Genomic DNA, 23,900 nt, shown 5'->3' on the forward strand with positions numbered 1-23,900 from the left:
CGTGTCTTTCAATTATTAAAAGAATAATAATGAATGACTACTTTTTAAAATTGATGACTTTGTTTAATGATTACTTTATATTATAATTTAATTCTAGATATTAGAATTTAAGTAAATAATTCCATATTTTCGTTGAAAAATTATTTTATCCTGTATGTAGTAGCTTATTTACTATGTGAAAAACGTTTTTGTTTTCGTGTTGTGTTTAGTGGGCTTGGCTTTAACGCTAGTAAATAACTAGATGTCGTAGCCAAAGACAAATCTGTGGTTAGTATTCGACTCTAACACTATATTATAGTACCGGTTCTTCTCCCCGAAATCCCCTGAAAAAAAATTTTGGCTACACCCTGATATAAGTTCGACCTTTCACATCTCGATTAATTTGATTTATCGCCTTGTAAAAGTCATGTAAATTTAACTCCAATCTAACAAAGTTAGTAGGAAAATACTGAAACATTATTTATGTCATGTAAATAACATCGTTTTATTTAAACTCTTTAAGCACGAATCTAAATATCTTAGATTTTTATCACAAACTGACTTTGAGTATGACGATGTCATTCCGGTCAAAGTACTGTATAATCAAAGATTACTCATACAAATATAAAAAGTGGAAGGGAGAAAGAAGAAAGAAAGAAAAAAAGTTGAATGGAGTTGAAAATTTCATATTTATGGTCAATTTAAATCAATAAATTATTTATTTTTAAGCAGCGCTAATCTTTCATCAAATTTCATATTTTACACGACCGATGAAAACACAAACACAATAAATAATTGCTCGTTTTATTTATATAAAAAGAGTAATTATTTATTGACATCGTCACAATGCCTTGCTTCAATTTTTAATCATATTTTTAATTAATTTAATTTAAAATATATGCTTTCCACCTCAAATTAGTACTGTAGTTTCTTGCTCCTGTACATCATACTTTCCTGTTAGCAATGGAGTCGTGCCTATCATCTATTAACTGCCTTCAGGGGATATTTTGAATTGAAATAACATGATTTAAAGCTTGTATCGAAAGTTAATATATAGTTAATTGAGGCCTTCTACCATTAAGGTTTCCATATCTGTTCTGATTTTCATGCATCTAACTCGGTTCTCGAGATTGTGGAAAGACAGACGGACGGACGAAAGTGGGAATTTATAGGTCTACAAATTTTTTTTTTAAATTGCAAGCCCAATAATCAAATTTCACAATTGTTCATATTTGGAAGATTATGGTGAAAGGGGCATCATTCATTATGTTTCATATGTAATCATTAAATGAGAGAGAGATAGGCTTTTCAGACTTCATTGTTAGTGATCTCTCACATGAATCACAACCCACAAATGAACGTGTGATTTGAACTGTGTGCAGTTAAAGAACTTCTCTAGAAGATAGACAACTTTCTTGGCTTATTAAGAATCCTAGACTAGTGTTAGCAAATTGATCTATCAGTCATTACTCTCAAACTATTCGGTAGTGTCTACATGCTTGAAACAATTTTAAAAAGTATTAATATATATATATGATAATATCTATTTTAAAATGATATAAAACACGATATTATTTATAATTTAATCACTTTATTTCTTTATTTTGAATCAAGTATACAGGAGACAATAGCAGCACGATTTACAAAAAAAAATTATTTCTATATCTTTGAATTAAAAAATGATATAACGAAAACTGATTATTGTGATTAAAATGCAAATACATGTTTAATTTTTGCATAAATTGTACAAAAATTTAAGTATTTTTGTTAGTTTCTCATTATTTTCTAACATAAAATTTGAAATACATGTAAAATATGACAATGAAGATTTATATACGATTCTATGACCCTTCTAATTTGTATTTAAATTCTTTTGATAATGGATTTTTTTTAATATCCACTCATAAATATTCAAGTCCAATTTGATGACATACTTTACTTCAATTTTTATTCTTTTATTTCAACAATTAGTAGTGTTAAAAAGTTTAATTACTTCCAATATCCAATTTATTTATTCATGATTGTAAATTGTTTTTCAAACCTTTATATGTTATTTCTTTTTTTTTTTTTTGTAAGTCCTTTCATAAAATATATCAACTTCTCTAGCATTACAATAATGAATCAACTTTGTCCATTATGTCTGGACTAATGAATGATTATCCTTGCATTTTGCATAGATTAGTGTAATCTGTTTCGAATATCAGCAATTTATTGAAACAATAATTCATCTAAATAATGGCTCATAATCTGATAGCGGATCACTTTGTCAAGGATACATTATACAATTGACGAAATATTTTCTATTAATTTATTTTCCTCCCCTTTAAGATAAAATAGAGCGACAACGTTTTCGTATCGTCTCTCCTGTTTTATCTTATTGTATTTATCATTTAACAATAAATAATAAATATAAAATTTATGCATAAATGCAAATATCAGATTTATTTCCATCTAATTATAGCTCAATAGTCTTACTTTCTTGTATGATCAATTATTTTTACTTTATTTTTCCATCATAATTTAATTCTAGATATTAAAATTTAAATAAATAATTTTATATTTTCATTGAAAAATTATTTCATCCTGTATGTAGTAGCTTATTTACTATGTGAAAAACGTTTTTGTTTTCGTGTTGTGTTTAGTGGGCTTGGCTTTAACGCTAGTAAATAACTAGATGTCGTAGCCAAAGACAAATCTGTGGTTAGTATTCGACTCTAACACTATATTATAGTACCGGTTCTTCTCCCCGAAATCCCCTGAAAAAAAATTTTGGCTACACCCTGATATAAGTTCGACCTTTCACATCTCGATTAATTTGATTTATCGCCTTGTAAAAGTCATGTAAATTTAACTCCAATCTAACAAAGTTAGTAGGAAAATACTGAAACATTATTTATGTCATGTAAATAACATCGTTTTATTTAAACTCTTTAAGCACGAATCTAAATATCTTAGATTTTTATCACAAACTGACTTTGAGTATGACGATGTCATTCCGGTCAAAGTACTGTATAATCAAAGATTACTCATACAAATATAAAAAGTGGAAGGGAGAAAGAAGAAAGAAAGAAAAAAAGTTGAATGGAGTTGAAAATTTCATATTTATGGTCAATTTAAATCAATAAATTATTTATTTTTAAGCAGCGCTAATCTTTCATCAAATTTCATATTTTACACGACCGATGAAAACACAAACACAATAAATAATTGCTCGTTTTATTTATATAAAAAGAGTAATTATTTATTGACATCGTCACAATGCCTTACTTCAATTTTTAATCATATTTTTAATTAATTTAATTTAAAATATATGCTTTCCACCTTAAATTAGTACTGTAGTTTCTTGCTCCTGTACATCATACTTTCCTGTTAGCAATGGAGTCGTGCCTATCATCTATTAACTGCCTTCAGGGGATATTTTGAATTGAAATAACATGATTTAAAGCTTGTATCGAAAGTTAATATATAGTTAATTGAGGCCTTCTACCATTAAGGTTTCCATATCTGTTCTGATTTTCATGCATCTAACTCGGTTCTCGAGATTGTGGAAAGACAGACGGACGGACGAAAGTGGGAATTTATAGGTCTACAAAGTTTTTTTTTAAATTGCAAGCCTAATAATCAAATTTCACAATTGTTCATATTTGGAAGATTATGGTGAAAGGGGCATCATTCATTATGTTTCATATGTAATCATTAAATGAGAGAGAGATAGGCTTTTCAGACTTCATTGTTAGTGATCTCTCACATGAATCACAACCCACAAATGAACGTGTGATTTGAACTGTGTGCAGTTAAAGAACTTCTCTAGAAGATAGACAACTTTCTTGGCTTATTAAGAATCCTAGACTAGTGTTAGCAAATTGATCTATCAGTCATTACTCTCAAACTATTCGGTAGTGTCTACATGCTTGAAACAATTTTAAAAAGTATTAATATATATATATGATAATATCTATTTTAAAATGATATAAAACACGATATTATTTATAATTTAATCACTTTATTTCTTTATTTTGAATCAAGTATACAGGAGACAATAGCAGCACGATTTACAAAAAAAAAAATTATTTCTATATCTTTGAATTAAAAAATGATATAACGAAAACTGATTATTGTGATTAAAATGCAAATACATGTTTAATTTTTGCATAAATTGTACAAAAATTTAAGTATTTTTGTTAGTTTCTCATTATTTTCTAACATAAAATTTGAAATACATGTAAAATATGACAATGAAGATTTATATACGATTCTATGACCCTTCTAATTTGTATTTAAATTCTTTTGATAATGGATTTTTTTTAATATCCACTCATAAATATTCAAGTCCAATTTGATGACATACTTTACTTCAATTTTTATTCTTTTATTTCAACAATTAGTAGTGTTAAAAAGTTTAATTACTTCCAATATCCAATTTATTTATTCATGATTGTAAATTGTTTTTCAAACCTTTATATGTTATTTCTTTTTTTTTTTTTTTGTAAGTCCTTTCATAAAATATATCAACTTCTCTAGCATTACAATAATGAATCAACTTTGTCCATTATGTCTGGACTAATGAATGATTATCCTTGCATTTTGCATAGATTAGTGTAATCTGTTTCGAATATCAGCAATTTATTGAAACAATAATTCATCTAAATAATGGCTCATAATCTGATAGCGGATCACTTTGTCAAGGATACATTATACAATTGACGAAATATTTTCTATTAATTTATTTTCCTCCCCTTTAAGATAAAATAGAGCGACAACGTTTTCGTATCGGCTCTCCTGTTTTATCTTATTGTATTTATCATTTAACAATAAATAATAAATATAAAATTTATGCATAAATGCAAATATCAGATTTATTTCCATCTAATTATAGCTCAATAGTCTTACTTTCTTGTATGATCAATTATTTTTACTTTATTTTTCCTCACCACACACACACAAAAAAGAACATTCAGAGAGATCTATTATGTAATTATTTCACTTAATTCAAACTTTTTACTCTATCTAATTAATACACATTACGCATGTGTTTGCATTCTAATCGAAAACAATTAAATAGTTTCTTGTTCTGTTATCTATTATTTATTCAACGCACGAGTGTACGGACTATTTCTTTTGTTTGACTGAATTTAAATCTAATTAATACAAATAATATCGACTACTTTAGATTCTTTCAAGCAATCCTTTGATAAAAGAAACGTCTTCATCGCTGTTAATTATCTCATAAATTTTATACTTTACACTGACAAACCGATGAGGGTTTAATGATCGAATGCTGTTATATTAAGCCAATTATTTATACTGTGTTGTTATTTAAAGCTTATAAATTATGTTTATTAATTAAATTAATTTACAATAAAACATTTTAAGTATATTTTTAAACTCTTTTTATCAAACTTGCAACTCAAATTTCATCCATTTCTAATTAAGATAGAAGGTTGAAACTTTAAAGAATATTTAATTAAAAATAACTTTAAATAATTAAGAAAATAATACGTTAAAACCTTATAAGAAAGTCATTAACTGTAATGGTAAAAACATATACTCAATATATAACTTACTAATAATAGAAATTCTTTACGAATCTTCTCCCATTTATATAACTCAAATAACGATAAAAATTTCATTCTATTTAATTAAAATAATGGAAAATATATTATTTTAGAATGTATAAATAATTTAAAAAAAAATAATATATATCATTTAATTCAATTAACATCTTAAGTGTATTTAATCGAGCGATAAAATATGTGATAGTAAGACGATCATTTAGCGTATATTTAGTTAATTGCATTTTTCGTGACACGTAATTAACAAACTACAATGATTAAGCTGTCAACGTCTTGTCATTTATTCTGTAATAAAATATTACACGATATGGTGCGTGCTGCGCCCAGTACAGAATAAATATCAATATCAATTAATTCGTTAACATGATATTATATTTGTGTTAATCTTCGTTTTATTTCCAGATAATGGTTTTTACTCTTGAATTTCTTTAAAACTACGACAATTACTATGTCCAGTTAAAGATTTATTAATTATTTAAAATATTTAAATACAACCGAACCTCCAGTAAAGGCTACAACTTCTAAATATATGCATACAGAATGGCCACCTCCTTATAACGGCCATCTTTTATGTTCTCGTCACTGGCCGTCGTTCAGAGGTTTGGCTGTATTATAATACCGTATTTGTTATTGGTTAAAAAAAAATCTGTTTGTTTTACATTTTATTTAGTTTAAATCGTGTTTCTTAATCTATATTATTGAAATTATTATAACAATATTTAAAAACAATTACTGTATACTCTTATAATACTTTATTGTTACTTGTGTAAGCCTCATACGTAATCATAACGAGGAAGATTTATGTTCCAAATATAATAAGAAAGGGCCCTATGACAATAAATAATTAGAAACATTGTTAAAATATGTTAATATTATAAGTGCATGCTATTAAAAATTAAAACATCCGCAATAAATAGGTTCGAGAAATTCAAATTTATAATACGCCTTTGAGCCTCATGTATGATAAAGGAATTTTGATTAAATACAAGTCGACCCCCCTATAACACTGTTGATTATTCCGTTTTATATGAATTCCATGTTGTACGAGTCACTTAGATTTTACAAATACGTGTGCCAAGCTGTGAACGGCTCACGTATTTGTAAAATCTAAGTGACTCGTACAACATGGAATTCATATAAAATGGAATAATCAACAGTGTTATAGGGGGGGTCGACTGAAGATTGCTTAAAAGGAATTACACACATAAAAAAATCTGTCAAATAATCAAACTTTAATTATTAAATTTACAAATTTTACGGTGAATAGTTCTTCACGATTGGTGCAAAATATATTAACAAACATTTATTTAATAGTTTTTACTTCATTATAAACTTAATCTTTATTATACAACGTGAATTCTTTTGCTCATTATATAGTTTTTATGAGTGCTTTCGCATGAAAGCAGCCGTCATCAAAATAGAGAATCTTGTACTGCCCGGAAGCCATGACACACCATTTCACTATTAAAAAAAGAAAAGAAAAAAAAAATTGTTGTGAGGGAATTCGTGGTTCCCGGTTCCTTCAAACTCACATGACTCGATTACTTGAACTCTGCCAGAATATTATTAATGTTCTTAAGTTATTCACACTCAAAACAAAAACAATCATAAACATTTCTCTACATGGAAATGTCTGATGAGAAATATGTAAAATTTTTTTAAAAAAATATAGGCCCATATATACTTTATATTAAGAGCTAATATAAATCATTTAAAATTAAACTATAATTTAACTAATTTAGGAAATAAACACTCTTTTCATATAAGAAAATACATCTCCATTCAGGTAAAGTTTAGTATATTTAACTGAATAAAAAATTAATTAGTATAATTAATTTTTTATTAATTTACTTTATCGATTTGAAATATACCAAAATTAAAATAATTTAATATAGTAATTGCATGTTTTTTTTATTTTTAATTTAATATATTTTCTTGAAAGAATGTCGACAATCGTCCTTGAAAATTATAAATTAAAAAAAAAAGACGTTTATGTGATACAACTTTTTAAAAATTAAATAATATAGATCCTAATAAGACGATAATTTTTAAGTTGACAATTTGTTTCTTTTATGTTTTTTCATAAGGCTTTAATTAAATCAAAAAAGTTTTTATAGAAAAATGACAAAATGACGACTCCGACTAAGCATCGAAGGGGCGTAACTTTCCTTTCATCAAGGTCGTCGCCCCGATTTTTACTAGAAAATTTTGAAGGACAAATCCTCTCGAATGCAAGATTTTAATTTAAAATATTTTAAACTCATATTTTATATATAGAATATGTACTTTATATTCTTCTAAATATATTAATATAAAAATGAAAGTACACGAAAATATAGCTTATATTCATATGTATGATATATGTATGTATATAGCCTACATATATACTTAAATATTTTTAATTAAATATAGAAAAGAATAAAATAAACTGTTAATCACTTTATGTAAAGATATTGTTCACGACTTTCTACAGTTTTTATTTATTTATTTCCTTTTTTTTTTTTTCTTCTGTTGTAGTTCTATTTTCTTAGAGCAAAGTAAAGATATGTAACTTGATCTTAAAGCTTGTTTAAAGGGATTAACTAGAAGTAAGGACCACTTCTCTAATTTACTAATGCACACACATCAACTTTCGGTGAAAGTACTATTCACAAAGGATACTTAAAAAGCAGTTGTTCTAAGAATCGATATTATAAATAAATTCTAGAGCTTTTATAGGGCACTTAATAAAAATATTTAACACTTTATTTTAATCCGGGTCAAAAAGTTTTCTTTATTATAAAGGATAATGTGTAATAATGACTACATATATATTTTTTTTTAATTCGGTATTCTTCAAAGTTGAATGTAAACTAATACATGTGGTATACATTGTTAAGCAGCATAAGAGTTATAAATAAACTCAAAAAGATAAAATTACCATCAAAATAAATCGATTTGTTCAACTTAAGTTGATTAAGTAGATCATTGCCCTTTCCATCATTACAATAATGATAACAATTAGAAGTGGGTTCGATTTACTTCGAATATATTGTAACAATGTATTAAGAACCTATTATTCGTGATATTAAGTGAATTTTCAAGATATTCTGATCATTATTTAACATTTTTTGTCATTATAAATTAATTCCATTTATTATTAATATTTTTTTTAAAGTGATTATAAATCTACCTCTTAAAAAATTAAATCTATAAATAGTAAATTTGAATAGGAAATTTTCTAGAACAAATAAAAATCTATATTTTTAGAGTTAAACCTCAAAAATTCGGACTAATTGAGATTGGGTCTATTCAGGATACGTGTAAATTAACATTTTAAGTAATGTAAATTCCAAATACAGTACACTGTAATTCAAATTTGTGTTCGAATTTCAAGCCTGTATTTCACAAGGAATGTAGGAATGATTATAAATATTCAAAATATAATTTACAGGAAAAAAAAATACACTAATCATACTTTCAAAATGAAAAAAAAAATCCCGAATTCTAAACGTTAGAACATCAACAAGACGTTACCATTGAAATGTATCCATTTTTCAATAGAAAAATCAGGATTTTTAATGCTTCGCTGCAGTTAAATATTTTATTAATTTCTTTACAATTAATTAAAGTTTTAGTACAAATGCTCTTGGTTTCAATGATTGCATATTAGTAGGACAAAACATCTGTTATTTCATAGTTTCTTTATTAAAAATAAAAGATGCATTTCCCTTTACCACTATACATTCAGTGTCGCTTTATCCTATGGGCAAAAGGCATCCCATAGGATGCCTTTTGCCCATATGATGCCATGGGATGCCTTTTGCCCATGTCAAACCATCCTTTGCCCATAGGGCAAAGGATTGGTTTGAGGCCCCCACCAAACCAACCAACCGAGGCCTCAAACCAACTTTTATAAGAAAATATTCCCCCAAAAAATTCCCTTGAAGAAAAAAAAATGTCTGAAGTCAACACTGTACATGGGACCCCCTGATTCAAATATGCCTAAGCCCAACAAAGCCCTAACACGCTACTGTACACATTTCTCTATTACTATAATTCAAATTCTTTTTTTTCTCAATATATAGATAATTATTGAAAATAAGTACGGTATTTTTATTTTGCTTGTAAAAATAATAGAGTAATTGAGAGAAAATTCTGTAACAATTAAAATAAATCTTTATTCAGAATAAAGAGAAATAATAAAAAAAAAATATTTTTTTTATTGAGTATAACATATTTAATGATAAAAACGATAATTATATTCGTTAATGATAATTAAACTTGTAGTATATTGTATAAATTATCTGGGGAGTGTCAAAACTAAAAACTGTTAGTAGTGTATGTCACTGGTTGATGTCATATTAATTTAAGGGAAGGGTTTCTTTGTTTATATTAGTAATTTCGTAGGAAATATCGTCTGTGTTGGCATTTCTAAATTTTCTTTGAATTTTAAGAAAAAAAAAAAAAAAAACACGTCAGATATCCCTTTTCTTATTAGGTTGATAAGTGATGATGATATATGAGAGTTAATATAGACAAAAATCAAAAAATAATTTATGATAAAAATATGTATTTCATTTAACTTTATAAAGCATAGATAATTAATTTATATTTTTGTTACGAAGAAAACTACAGAAAAACATACTTTCGAACTGAATATGAAAAAAAAAATTCCAGTAACGAGTTGCTTAACTTTCCCAGCAAAATTTGGTGGCTCCATCTGTTACGATATTTTATTATTAAAAACTTTTTATATTTTTAATTATTATAAAATAACGAATAGCTTAATTTTGAGGGTACGGATAAATTTTATAATAAATTGTAAATGTTAATAACGAGTAAAATCGTCATTAATTCCGACCATACTCGAGATACGCACGATCCCTTTATCTCTCCATCCCCTCGACCTTTAATCACTAAAATTTAATCACATCAATCCCCTTAATATACAAAGCTCCCTGTAAAATTTCAGAAAATTTTGACGAAAAGCACAGGAGTTATTAAGCTTCAAAGAGGGTGAACAAAATCGTGCCTTCCTCCACACACTAACATTTATACATAAAGGAATTTGTATTTCTCGACGTTTTAAAGTGTCCTAAGTCTAAAAAATATAAAGATCTGGGGGTCATTTTTTGCCGGATCTCCATACTTTCCCTCTGTTATATGTAACAGAGAGGGGTAAATAAAAATATACGAAAGAAAATTTATTAAATTGTAAAATAATTATTATATGCGAAGAGTTTTAAACATTTTTTTTTCTTAATTCTTAATTTGTTTTGACTATTTTCTGCTCTAAATAATTGAAATGTTGATAAATTAGTATAATTAGTACAAGTGTACTGATGATAGATAAAATCACTTGTACTGATTATAATATTTAATAATGATTAAAAAACATATTATTTAAAAAGAAAAATTACATATTACTGATACTTATTATCTAATTTTGAATTAATATTTTCTATTTTATTAGAGAAGAATGTTTTGTCAATGTCCACCACTCCTGTACTATTTTTCCATATTAGAATTTTTAACTTTCTTCATTTATAAATATTCTTATTTTAAGTTATAAACGAATATTAAAACTTATATATTATAAGTGATTTTTTTTATTTATATATAACTAAATTATATTTTAAAAATATAATTTAATTACACGTAGTAAACGGATAGAAATTATAATGCATGTTTCTAGTAAAATACAGTAGATTGAATATTATAGTTTAATGGATTATTTTGTTAAAATTTTCACAGGATCGACAATAGTTAAGTGAAAATTTTTAATATTTTATAAATATAGGTACATTAAACTATTATTTTTTATTTATAGTTGAATTTTCTATATAAAATTGTAATTGAAATTTATTTTGATTTAGTCTATCTCAACCCAGAATTTAATAAAAACTTCTTCTTGGACTTTTTATTTTTGTTTATATATTACAAAAATCCTCTTAATAACTTATCAGCTAAGAAAATTCAATAGAAAGATGTCTCCAAAGAGTCGCGACAGTCTAGTAGTCCGAAACACAAGAACTGCCGTCAGTTTCCACCGTCTACCCATATTTTGTTGACAGCTTAAATAAAATGGGTCACTCAAATTTCACAATTCTAGGAAAAGAACTTACTTTTCTTCTTTTCATAATCATCGAAAGTGTTGACAGCAAAAACTATTCGTCTCATTCTTCATTCTATCTCATAAATACCAAATTCTTCTTTCTTCTTGGATTATATGATTGAAAAGATTTATTTGTTAACACGTTCCATAAAACAAATAGACTTATATATATATATAAAATGAACAAACAAACTTAAATCTTACAATCAATTCTTCTTCTATAATGTACAAATATTTATTTTATGTTACGTATATGATGTTTTCTATTCAAACTATCCGTCAAATAATACAATAGTATAGACATACAGTAATAATACAATAGTATATCTCTCTCTTAAAGTCAGTAATCAGTCCCTAAAATCAAACAGACGTTCTGCAGGTGTAAACGTTAAAAAGGAGATTGTTTTCTATTATTTTAGATGGGAAAATTATACTATATTACAACGTCGACCCAAAACTCTCAACTAATTTTTGAAAACACAATACAACTCATATATATAAGTTGCGAACGAATATATTAATATATAGAATTCGTCGCTTTCTATTATCAAACAGTTAATATAGTTTGCATTGTAAACAATACAGCCGTATTTTTTCGGATCTAAGTATAAATTTTTAATATATAAACATTGGCCGAAAAGCGTTACATCGAGAGATACGCACTGTACTGTACGTTTTATATTAAAAAGGAACCAAAAGATAAGATATTCTATCAGGAAGACGTTTAGAACATCCGAGAATGCTTGTACAGTAGACCTCCCTCCCCCTTATAACGCTAGATACGTTCCACGTTATACGAATTTCACGTTGTAGGAATCCTTAAATACATGTATTATCATAAAAATTAATGCACGCATTTAAATAATTTATCATATATTTATATTTATTAATTCAAAAATAAGTTAATAATGGTAATAAAAGACGAAGAACGTTTAAATAGGATGAAGATTCTTGGTAATCTTTAATCTTGAATATTAAAGATGGAAATATAAAGAGGATCTCATTTGCATTAAATACATATATTTAAATCTATTTTTAATTCAAATCATGGATTGCATATTTTCACAAATAAAATCACGTTCCTCGAGGCATCAGAGTACCAATATCCCACTAATATTATTAAATTATAGGGTTCGACTAGTAATGGCGCGTGTCAAAAATGCGTAGGTCTTTATATATTCTACTTAACTGCGCTATATAAAAATAGATTAAATGAGCGATAAGACATTATAAAATATCTCATATGATTTATATCTAATTTGAGGTTATAATGTACACAATATTAATGGATTGTTCTCTTACATTCGTTGAATGATAAGTACAATTGATTATATCTATAACGAAGCGATCAAATCAGATAAGAAGTTTGTTACATGGAATAAAGTAATGTATATATAAACTGAATAAATGTATATATAAAAACATATTTACTATATTCTATTGTATTAAGTAACGTGTAAAAAACAAGGCATTGAAGAATAAATTATAATTACGTACTGTACACTTCTGCTTATATATATTTTGATATTCAATTAGTTAAAAGAAGAAATGTAGCAACGAGTTGCGTAACTTTTCCGGCTAATATATTAAGTGCTAAATATATTAGCATTTAATTTTGTGCTAATTTAATTTGAAATTATCTGTGGAGTTATTTGTTACGAGATTTTATTAAAAATAACTTTTATATTATTAATTATTATAAAATGACAAAAAGATTAATTTTGAGGATAGAAACGAGTTTTATTTTTTTTAAAAATCGTAAATACGTAAATACTAATAATGAGTAAAATCTTCATTAAATTAAGCCCGACCCTATTCGAGATACGATACATAACTCCACCCTCTATCGCCCTATCTCCTCGAATTTTAATTATCAAAATTTAATAGCATCAATGCTCCTTATATACAAGTTACTGTGCCAAATTTTGTTTCTTTATTATCCTATTCTGAGATATTAAACGAAACACACACAAGCACACACACAAACACAGGGTGTTCAGGATGTCCATAAAGTCCGTGTACAATTTAAAAAATTTATAACTTTATTAGCATTTGTAATAGAAAAACGTCTGTAAAAAAGAAAGCTTAATGTACCTAGTTTTAAGTAAAATTATTTAGTAACAAATGCTTTTAGAGATTGAAAGAGGTGGATCATTTTCTTGGCCTCTACGTTTGCCAGACTTGATTCCATTAGGGTTTTTCTTTTTTTTTTTTTTTATGGAGACTTGTAAAAACAATAGTATATGTAACCAAACCTCGATCGTTAAAAGACTTGAAAGCTAAAATAACTAATGTGATTTTAGGCATTACTTCAAATTAATTGGCAAATGTTTTTAGGGAATTACAAAATACAATATTAAAATGTTTTATTATTTTAAAATAAATCAGTTGCAAAAAATTAGTAAAATTATAATTAATTATCTTGTTTTAAAATTATTCATAATTCATTTAGTTACTAAACTCAATATAAATGCTCTAATTCAAATATTGCGTGATGTCATGGAACTGATGAAGGATATATCAATCGTTTGTCGATATATTATCTCATTAATTAATTACGAAACTTTCAATTTTTGTAACTCCAAGTTTTAATTGTTTTAGTGTAAATTAGGACGTGTCTCAAAGTTAATTACGTCATAAATATATCAAAATATATCATTATATTCTTTCAAAACTATAGTACAACAATATGGGTGAAGGATTATCATATATATTGAGAGACTGATGTAATAGGAGTAAACTATAATAATAAGTCGACCCCCCTATAACACTGTTGATTATTCCGTGTTATATGAGTTCCATGTTGTACGAGTCACTTAGATTTTACAAATACGTGTGCTGGGCTGTGAACGGCTCACGTATTTGTAAAATCTAAGTGACTCTTACAACGTGGAATTCATATAACACAGAATTATCAACAGTATTATAGGGGGGTCGATTGTATTCTATGACCTGTTTGTAAAAAACCCCAAAAATTAAATAATTAAATAAAAATTTATTGATTTAATTATTTGTCTCCAAGATTTTCCCCTGGAAAATTTTATGCGAACGTCTACAATAACATGTATAAAAAAAATCATATATAATTCAATTATAAAACTTCTTACAGGGATGTATTATGTATTAAAAAATCGCTATTATTGAATAAATATTGTTTCTAATTACCGATTTTATAGGCTAAGCGTTGTTCCAGCAATTTGTTTGCATTATATATTTTATGCTATTTTACATTTATTTTTGTATTTAAATCATATTATTAAATAATATAATATGGAAGAGCATTAATTTTCAAAGAAGAACGCATTTTATATAATATAAAATATATGCTCTCCATCTAAAATAATGCCTTGCTCTTTTGTAATGTTCTAGATTTTTTCAGAACACTTTTGATCCGCTTTCGGTTGAATTCGCAGATACAGAAGTTCCAATGTATTTACTATAATAAAGTAGCTTCTAATTATGCTTCAATTTGAATAAATTGTAGACATAAATTCCCACTGTCTGTCCTTCCTTAATCTCGAGCAAGGAGTTAGTTAGATAGATGAAAGTCGAGACTACATATAGAAAGATTAAGGCAAGAGGTCCCGATTAACTATATACCTCTTTGGACCGGAAGTTACGTTATTTCAATTCAATTCAAAAGTCCCTCCCCTCCGAAAGGAATTAGATAGATGACCGTCAAAGACTCAGTTGCTAACAGGCAAAATATGATGTACAGGGGCAAGCCACTACTAATTTGAGGTGGAGAACATATATTTTTAATGAAATAAAGTTTTAAAAATAATTAAAAATTGCAGCTCGGCATTGTGATGCAGTCACGGTAAAACAAATGCTCGTTCTTGGTTATTGTTCCCGGATTACATGAAATCTTTGCAGAAAAGCAAACGTTACAGGTTTATATAGAAGTAAACTATGATGAATCAGTTACATGAAAATTAAAAATATAATATTGTTCAGACGATTAAATCTGTACTTATTAACGTACTAAATATATATATATCGGTTTTTTTTTCTGTATGTATGGATGTTAAGTGTGTATGTATATAGGTGTGTGGGGGGGACAAGATTTTGTACACCCTCTTTAAAGCTTAATAACTCCTGTGCTTTTTGTCGAAAATTTCTGAAATTTTACAGGAAGGTTTGTGTATTAGGGAGATTGATGTGATTAAATTTTGGTGGTTAAAGGTCGAGGGGATAAGGAGATAAAAAGGGATCGTGTGTCGTATCTCGTGTAGGGTTGGACTTAATGACAATTTTATTCGTTGTTAGCATTTACAATTTTGTATAAAACCCATTCCTATCGTCAAAATTAATTTTTTTTTTTTGTCAATTTATAATAATTAAAAATATAAAAAGTTTTATAATAATAAAATATCGTAACAGATGGAGCCACCAAATTTTGCTGGGAAAGTTAAGCAACTCGTTGCTGGATTTTTTTTTTTTTTTTTTCAAATTGAAGCCCAATAAAAGAAGCGTAGACTCGCAATCAATTTGTTAATTGATAATCAGTTGTTAACGATGATTGCGGAATGAATATAATGGACAATCAGTCGTAAATTACAGTGTTATATTGTTGATTTTAATAAGCGGTCTAAGAAATACATTATTTAAATTGATATAGCGTGAACACTATAGGATATATCAAATCTTATATTAGCGGACACTGATATCTGTATGCATTTATTTATACATGTTTATGGACAGATAAATAAAACGGTAGGAAATTTTGACATCTTGTATATCAAAATTTCCTACCGTTTCTTGTTTTATTTTATATTATTTATGTTTTTCGATTTTTAGGCCTATAATTTTGATCAAAATAATATAATAGCAACGTGTTTTATTATAAACATTCACTTCTATAATGAGATAAGGAGGTACTACAACAATAATATAATTCTTTAAAATGAAGGGAAAAAATAATAGAATTTAATTTCGAAATTAATTTTTATATAATAAAACTATAAATAGACATAAATATAAATAAAAGTAAGCGAATTCTAAATATCATATTTTTAAATTAACAGATAATGGAGGACTCTTTCCATCCATTTTTAATCTGGCAACGAATGCAATTATCATTGCTAATGCAACTTGTGGTGAAATTGGACCTGAAGTTTATTGTAAGTTAGTCGAACATGGAATTTTAAAGTAAGTAATATCAAATATATTATTTTAAAACGTAATTTAATTTTAAAATTATTTAAATCTACAGGAGAGCATATAGATATGCCAGTTATTCTCAGGCATACACTATTATTTCGAATAATAACTTTTGTGTTTTAATTTAATCGCATAATAAAGTTAAAACTGTTTTAAAAAAAAGAGCAAGTTTTAGATAATTTTGTTTAATAAATTCAAAATTATTCTTTAAGAACGAATATCCAATAAATATTTACTTTAAAAACAATAAAAATAAAATGTTACAGGTACAGTACAGTGCATATTCTAATTAAATGAGCTACACACACTCGTAATAGGTTATTTACATATTTAATTTTTATATTTAACTTCGTTTCTGATTAAATATTTTAAAAAAAATTAATACAGAATGATTTAATGCTACGTGCTCGATACTTAACAGTAATTTAATTGTTGTACTTATTTGTATACTTGGTATTGTATGTAACCTGTATACAGTATAAAATTACATATAAAATGGTCTATAAAGTCAATGAATGAACTTAAACCAAATACTAAAGGTTTATTTTTTTAAAAAATCTCATTATGATTATAAATTATGTATTTCCAAAAGTGTATTTTAATTGTTATGTTGTACACATGTAATTTGTTAAATTTAATTCATTTCAGAGAACCGCAATGTGGAGTATGTGATGCCAAACTTCCAACTAAGAGTCATCCAATTACCAATGCAATTGATGGTTCAAATAATTGGTGGCAAAGTCCAACATTACAAAATGGAAAACAATATGAATGGATTACTATCACTTTAGATTTAAGACAAGTAAGATTGAAAATATTATTATTTTCGAGTTCGTTAAAATATGTGGTTATTTGATAATATTTAAATAACTTAAAGTTTTCTCTTAATACAATTGAAGCAGAATAAATATACAATTTCATTATAATTTAATACACAAACTTCACAGAATGTACAGTACATATCTCTCAATAAAACGTTTTCCGATCAATGTATATACAAGAAAAATTTATATTTATGCCCCAAAAATTCAATACATTTTTAACAAAACAATATGTGTGTGCGGGAAATTCTCAAGTTACATTCCAAATACAATAGGTTAAAAGGTTAGAACACGTGTAGACATTTTGAAAACACCCCGAGTGTCAAGAAATGAAATATGCGTGTCGAATGTAATGGAGATGGAAGAGACATTATAATGTCAATATCATACCTATACAAACATCCCTTCCTAACATCAGTAACAATAGTCAATCATTTCTCCAATTTATAGACGAGACAGGAAGGCCGCAATATTTCTATTAGAAAGGTTGCGGCCGACGTTTTTAACGCGAAACGTGTACGTCGGACGTTCAGCGCCGTCTTCCTGTGAGCCTAGAAGTTTGCCAATGGCGTTTGGAACGTCTGTGGAATTATGCTCGAGGTTACAAACGCCATTGTCAAACTTCTAGACTCACAAGAAGGCGACGCTGAACGTCCGACGTACACGTTTTCGCGTTGAAAACGTCGGCCGCAACATCTCTAATATGTTGAGATTTACTCAGTATTACTACTTTCTTATTGTAAATTTTTCTATGTTTTTAAGCAAATCTCTTTATTGTTGTGCACGTATATATACTGATTATCTTTTCTTATTAATATAGGCCTACACTATAGTAAATTGGTTGTTTTTTAATTTCTTATCCATGTAGTTTTACATTTCTGTTAGTAAGTACTGTGCATTATACAGTTAATAGATTAAAGTTTTCTACGTCATATGCTAGAGTGGCCAACTCCGAAACTCTGGAAACGTTTCTACGAGTTAAACGAATTACTAACGAGTAGTCATAAATTACTGATTCAACTCAATGCTCATCATCTATTTTGATGACGTTACTAACGAAATTCACGAAGGTATCAGTTAGTTTACATTGGAAAGAAAAATGGCGTCCGGAGATATTGGTGTTTCTAAATTCACTCGAATGTTTAAACTGTGGATTAAAAGCTGAATGACACAAATAATTACCCACTGAAGCAGTCTGAGGAAAATATTAAGGATAAGACTGCACTAAGAACATTCATAACATTGATTTTAGAAACAGCCATTTTGTTGTAAACGAATCGGTCAAAATGTTCACAGAACTAAGAATAACGTGATGTCTTCTCGTTTAACTCGTCCCACTTTACGATCGTACCCTTTATAAATCGAAGACTACTTGTCAAGTGACTGTACCATCATGTGACCATACTGATTGGTCATGTGACTAAGAACTTCATGCTGATCTTCACTAATTGAGGATAAGTAAACCCAATCAATCAGAGATGATTTTATTTATTAATGCTTATTAAAGACCACAAGACCAGAGACCGGAGATGAGTTCGAAAATTTGTAGACTAGGTTAAATCCTGAGAAGTGGTCACCCTTCTCATATTATATACATATTTTATATCTTACCACTCAGTACAAGTATATCATTAATTAATTTGTTGGTTTACAAATGAAACTGTTTATTGTTAAGGTTGTTATCCATTTTGTGAGTTTTAAATGACCTGTGTTCAATAATATTCCAGTCTATGGGGTTTTAAAATACACTCAAAAGTGAAATTGTAATACCACGAAGGAATGTGCTTAGCCACATGCACATTGCAGGACCAATGGAAGTGATAGAGATATGTAAATGATTAAGTTTGAGTATGCATCGGGTCATATAGTACCCAGTTTCAGTATATAAAGATCAGCAGGTCGGCTCAGACTGCAAATACTATCAGCGACGGTTTGCGGCAGCCAAACTTTTGAAGAAGCTTAGAGACAACAACGAGCTGAATACCACCAGTTAACGGTTGGGAAACGAGACTATGTCCTGGAGCTGTGCGACCTCAGTTTGTCGATGCGTGCACTTGCAATGCGTGAGTACCATCCAGCAATGTGACACAATGGACACAGAACATCTGTAAACATGCCGAAGGGGGAATGGATCGCACAGAGTACACAGACTGGCAGATTCGCCGAACGACCCATTGGGACCCGTTTGCCACGGTATATGATATCCGAAGTCACTTATCGCCGTCAACGGATGCATCTGTGTCCACCCAAACCATTCGCAACAGGTTGCACGAAGTCTGGCTGCACACAAGGAAACCAACAACGAGGATGCCATTAACTGCACGCCGTGGTGTCGTTGTCATTGCAACTGGACCACTGAATGGCATCGGGTATTATTTACAGATTAATCCCTCTCCTGTCTGTGGAGAAATGGCGACTGTATATAGCTGTAGCGGCATCCCGGGAATCACTACATGCCAACCCTTTTCACCGAGCATCATGTTCGATCAGCAGACAGCCCTGGTGCATAGACGGCCGGTTATCCGAGCGATCAAGGTGGCAGCCTACCGCTCTGGGGGACCCAGGATCGAATCCGGACGGGTCGAAAAATCCCCAGAAAGTTTTCGATGGGTTGTCCGACAAGATATGTCGGTCTCCGTTCCTCACCAACCGGCCGTCCCATTGTGAGCCTGGCTGAACCCATAATGGGCTTGCTGAAAGAAACCCTATTAGTGCAGAAAGAGTTAAAAAACCAAATCTCTGACTCGAGCGACATGTTCATCAATTGAAGTGAACGATCTACCAGAGCGTGGTTCGTCTTCGAGGCTTTCTCCGCCTTCCTCGAACATCTCGTACCACTCGAAAATTCTTGTTTTTGATAGACTATCGTCGTCAAAGGCTTTTTTTCAACATTTTCAACGTTTCTGTAGGAGTAATTCCGTTGCGAAAACAAAATTTAAATAAAAAGTGACAGTGTAATTGAGCACATTTTTTGCTAAATTACACTGACATTTCAAAAAAATAGCCGGCGCAAAAATTCTTTACGCACAAAACAAGCATTTATTTGTAAACGACAACAGACGATGACGTAAAAATTGCTGCTAGATGTGGAGGAAAGTCGTACCAAACGATGATAGCGCCATCTTGCACGCGCGCAGTTTAAACAAACCGTTCCCTATACAGTACTTTTTTTTTTTATCATAGGATCCCAGTAGTGTATTTGTTTTCAAAATATATACCATCAAAAATATTGTATCACTTTAATAATTACTGATATTGGAGCATCTAGCAAAACTATTCAGCAAACTAATTCAGATATTACACTGACTTTGTAATAATCTTATAGCAGGGGTGATCTAAGTCTGGTTTTTGGTGTTATGACCTTAATGCGGATAATTTACTTAAAAGCAACTGCTTACCTAATGCGATACAGATCCAAGTTGAATTTGTTGTTGCATTCAGGCCCAAAAAGAAAAAAACAAAAGAAAAAAAAGGGAAATATTATTTAAAAATGTTGTTAATGATCTCAAAATTAGGAATTTATTGACATGGATCATTCTTGTTCAGAGGTCATCATATGTAATTTGAAATTCATAATTTGTTTCTAGTCATCTTCAAGTTTAGTTTGATTTTATTTGTGTTTGGCAATGTGACGTGGGTGATCTGCTGAGGGGAAAATGATCTTTCTATGGAAAACTGACCACTAGTTAGGTATTACTAACGTGAAGAAAACCCGAAGAAAATTCCACGTGTTGGCGAGGTGTGAATCCGTGACCGACTGCCGGCGTTCGGTGGTTTTATCCGTTCCTCCGCTGGTCGGCACTAGTTGTCTTCGACGTAACCTGGCTATGATATAGTGTTTATAATGTAGGGTATTTTAGTTGTATCAATAATAAGAAAACAATTCCATTAATTAAAAACAATTAAAATTTCAAAATGTCTATGCTCTATGCTGTTTTTAAATTAAGTTGTTACATATTAAATGAAGAGATTTCTTATTGGCATAATTGTTAAAGTAAATTAAATGTAACAACAAAGTTAATCAGCTATTTTGATGTTTATACTTGAGTTGAAATATAATTTAAACAGTTTTGTTTGAACAAGTTAATCTATTACATTTTGTTTACTTTTTTTAAATTACATTTAAGAAATTTTTTACATTGTCTTGTGTATGATACTACAAATTTATGTGATAAAGATTGTATGTTAATTAGAAATTATATAATATGCAAGTAAGTCTTAAGGTATAATAACAAACTTCAAATATTTTAATTATTATTATTATAATTGGTAGAGTTTTATTTTATGACTTGATTAATTTCATAAAATTCTTTAAACTTTAAAATTATAATATGAATTTTATTTTACAGGTATATCAAATTGCATATATAATTTTGAAGGCTGGCATTTCTCCTCGTCCTGGCAATTGGATATTGGAAAGATCTATCGACGGTCTGCATTATAAACCGTGGCAATATTATGTAATACATGACGGCGATTGCTGGGATATATACGGAATTAGACCTAATGTTGGTAAACTGAAATTTAGAACTGATAATGATGTCGTATGTACTTCGCATTATTCAAAAATAAATCCGCTTGAAAATGGAGAGGTAAATATTCTATAAAAATTATAATGAAAACTTGTTACAAAAAAAAAAAATTAATGTAAACTTTTTTTTTTATAAACAACGAATGCACTTAAATTCTCATTTTAGCATTCAAAAATTCATGTATTTAAATAATTCTTGCTAAGAATAGATTTCTTTATAATAATAGTTTTTTTAGATACAGTTTGGGAATAAGCTACGTCTGGATTATATAATTGAATTTAAATTAAACTACTATAAATGTGAAATACTTAATAGATAAGAGTATGGTAAGGTCTCAGTATTGAAAGTTTTTGCATTAATTTATATCTATTCTTTGCTAATGATTCATACTTTGCAAAGTAAGAATATATGTATATGTATATAAATATATATACAGTACGTATGCTATNTAAGTATATATGTATATGTATATAAATATATATACAGTACATATATGTCTATTGACAGTGCTATCTTTTTTATGAATCTGTTTTTGAAAGTGACTTAAAGAAAACTATTAATTTTTATTATTATCATGAAATTAATGTATAGGACTACTTTTGTTAGTTGTGGATACATTTAATCATTTTTTAATAATATATTTTATTCTTATTTTTGTTTATTTTACTGCTTAATCATATTGTTATATACAGTAATTTTATCTTTACATATATATTTTATTTATTTCTATTATTTAATATTTTATTTGTTAATTTTAAATATTTGAATAGTTACTAAACCATTAGCTACTGGATTAATTTCACTCTAGAACTTGACTATTTCAATAATTCAGCAGTTAAAGATTTAGTAATTATAAAAAGTTTGAGTTTTATTGCTTATAATGAATGTCTAGAAAGAATCCACACAAAATTTCTCATTTCTAGCTAACAGTCATTAATTTTTAACTACACAGCATGTGCAATAATTTGAAATTGCGTGGAATGCTGTAGAACATTCTAAAATATTTTTCTGCATTCAAATTTCTGCTTTTTTCAAAATGGTAACAAAAGAAAATGCTTTACACCTAAGAGTGTACAACTTTTGCATGTAAATAAAACACTAAAAAATGTTTACTGTAAACCATTTTGCAAATGAAGGAATTTCAAAGCAGATTATATATTTTATTCTCCAACATTTCAAGACGTGATTACTACGTGTTGCACAGAGATTTTAAATCGCGTTGCTCTTTTGGAATTTGCAATTGATCAAGTATCATTTCCGCTCACAGAGGAAAAAGTGTCTGGTAGAAAAGCAAAAATTCTAACAAAAGACAAGTTGGAAAGATTGGTGACAACTTTTAAAGACAGTGACAAGATTTCAGTTTAATCTATTGCCCTGAAACTGAAAATTTCACATAGTTAGCTCCAAGAGGTTTAAAAAAAAAACACATTAAATATAAAATGAAGTATATAATTCTGGATAGAACAGACATATAAAGATCACAGGCAAAGTGCAGAAGATTATTGCAAAAGTTCCTTGAAAAATTCTTCATTTTGAATGAAGAATCTTAACTCACCCACTTGCTCTTGATGATCATTTCTAATGGTCGATTTCATACCAGTGATATCTCCTCTACACCTATGATGTAAAGTTTTCCAAGAAAAAGAAATTTGAGGACAAAGTTTTGGTTTGGATTGCAATGTGACTGAAAGGATCGAGTCAAGCTCTAATCAGAAGATCAAGGTTTGCTATCAAT

The 23,900-nt window shown here is 28.2% G+C and overlaps 1 protein-coding gene across 1 annotated transcript in view; it reads left to right on the forward strand.

Annotated features, from left to right (window-relative positions):
• LOC111618236 (laminin subunit alpha-1-like) overlaps window positions 1–23,900 on the forward strand; it is a 270,556-nt gene that overhangs the window by 5,114 nt on the left and 241,542 nt on the right. The window contains exons 2-4 of the mRNA XM_023359721.1: window positions 16,677–16,800; window positions 17,461–17,614; window positions 21,983–22,225. Coding sequence (XP_023215489.1) covers window positions 16,677–16,800; window positions 17,461–17,614; window positions 21,983–22,225 — 521 coding nt within the window. The remainder of the gene's footprint in view (window positions 1–16,676; window positions 16,801–17,460; window positions 17,615–21,982; window positions 22,226–23,900) is intronic.

Source organism: Centruroides sculpturatus, unplaced genomic scaffold (assembly GCF_000671375.1).
Source record: "Centruroides sculpturatus isolate CEXI.00-Female unplaced genomic scaffold, Cexi_2.0 scaffold205, whole genome shotgun sequence".
Lineage (NCBI taxonomy): Eukaryota > Metazoa > Arthropoda > Arachnida > Scorpiones > Buthidae > Centruroides > Centruroides sculpturatus.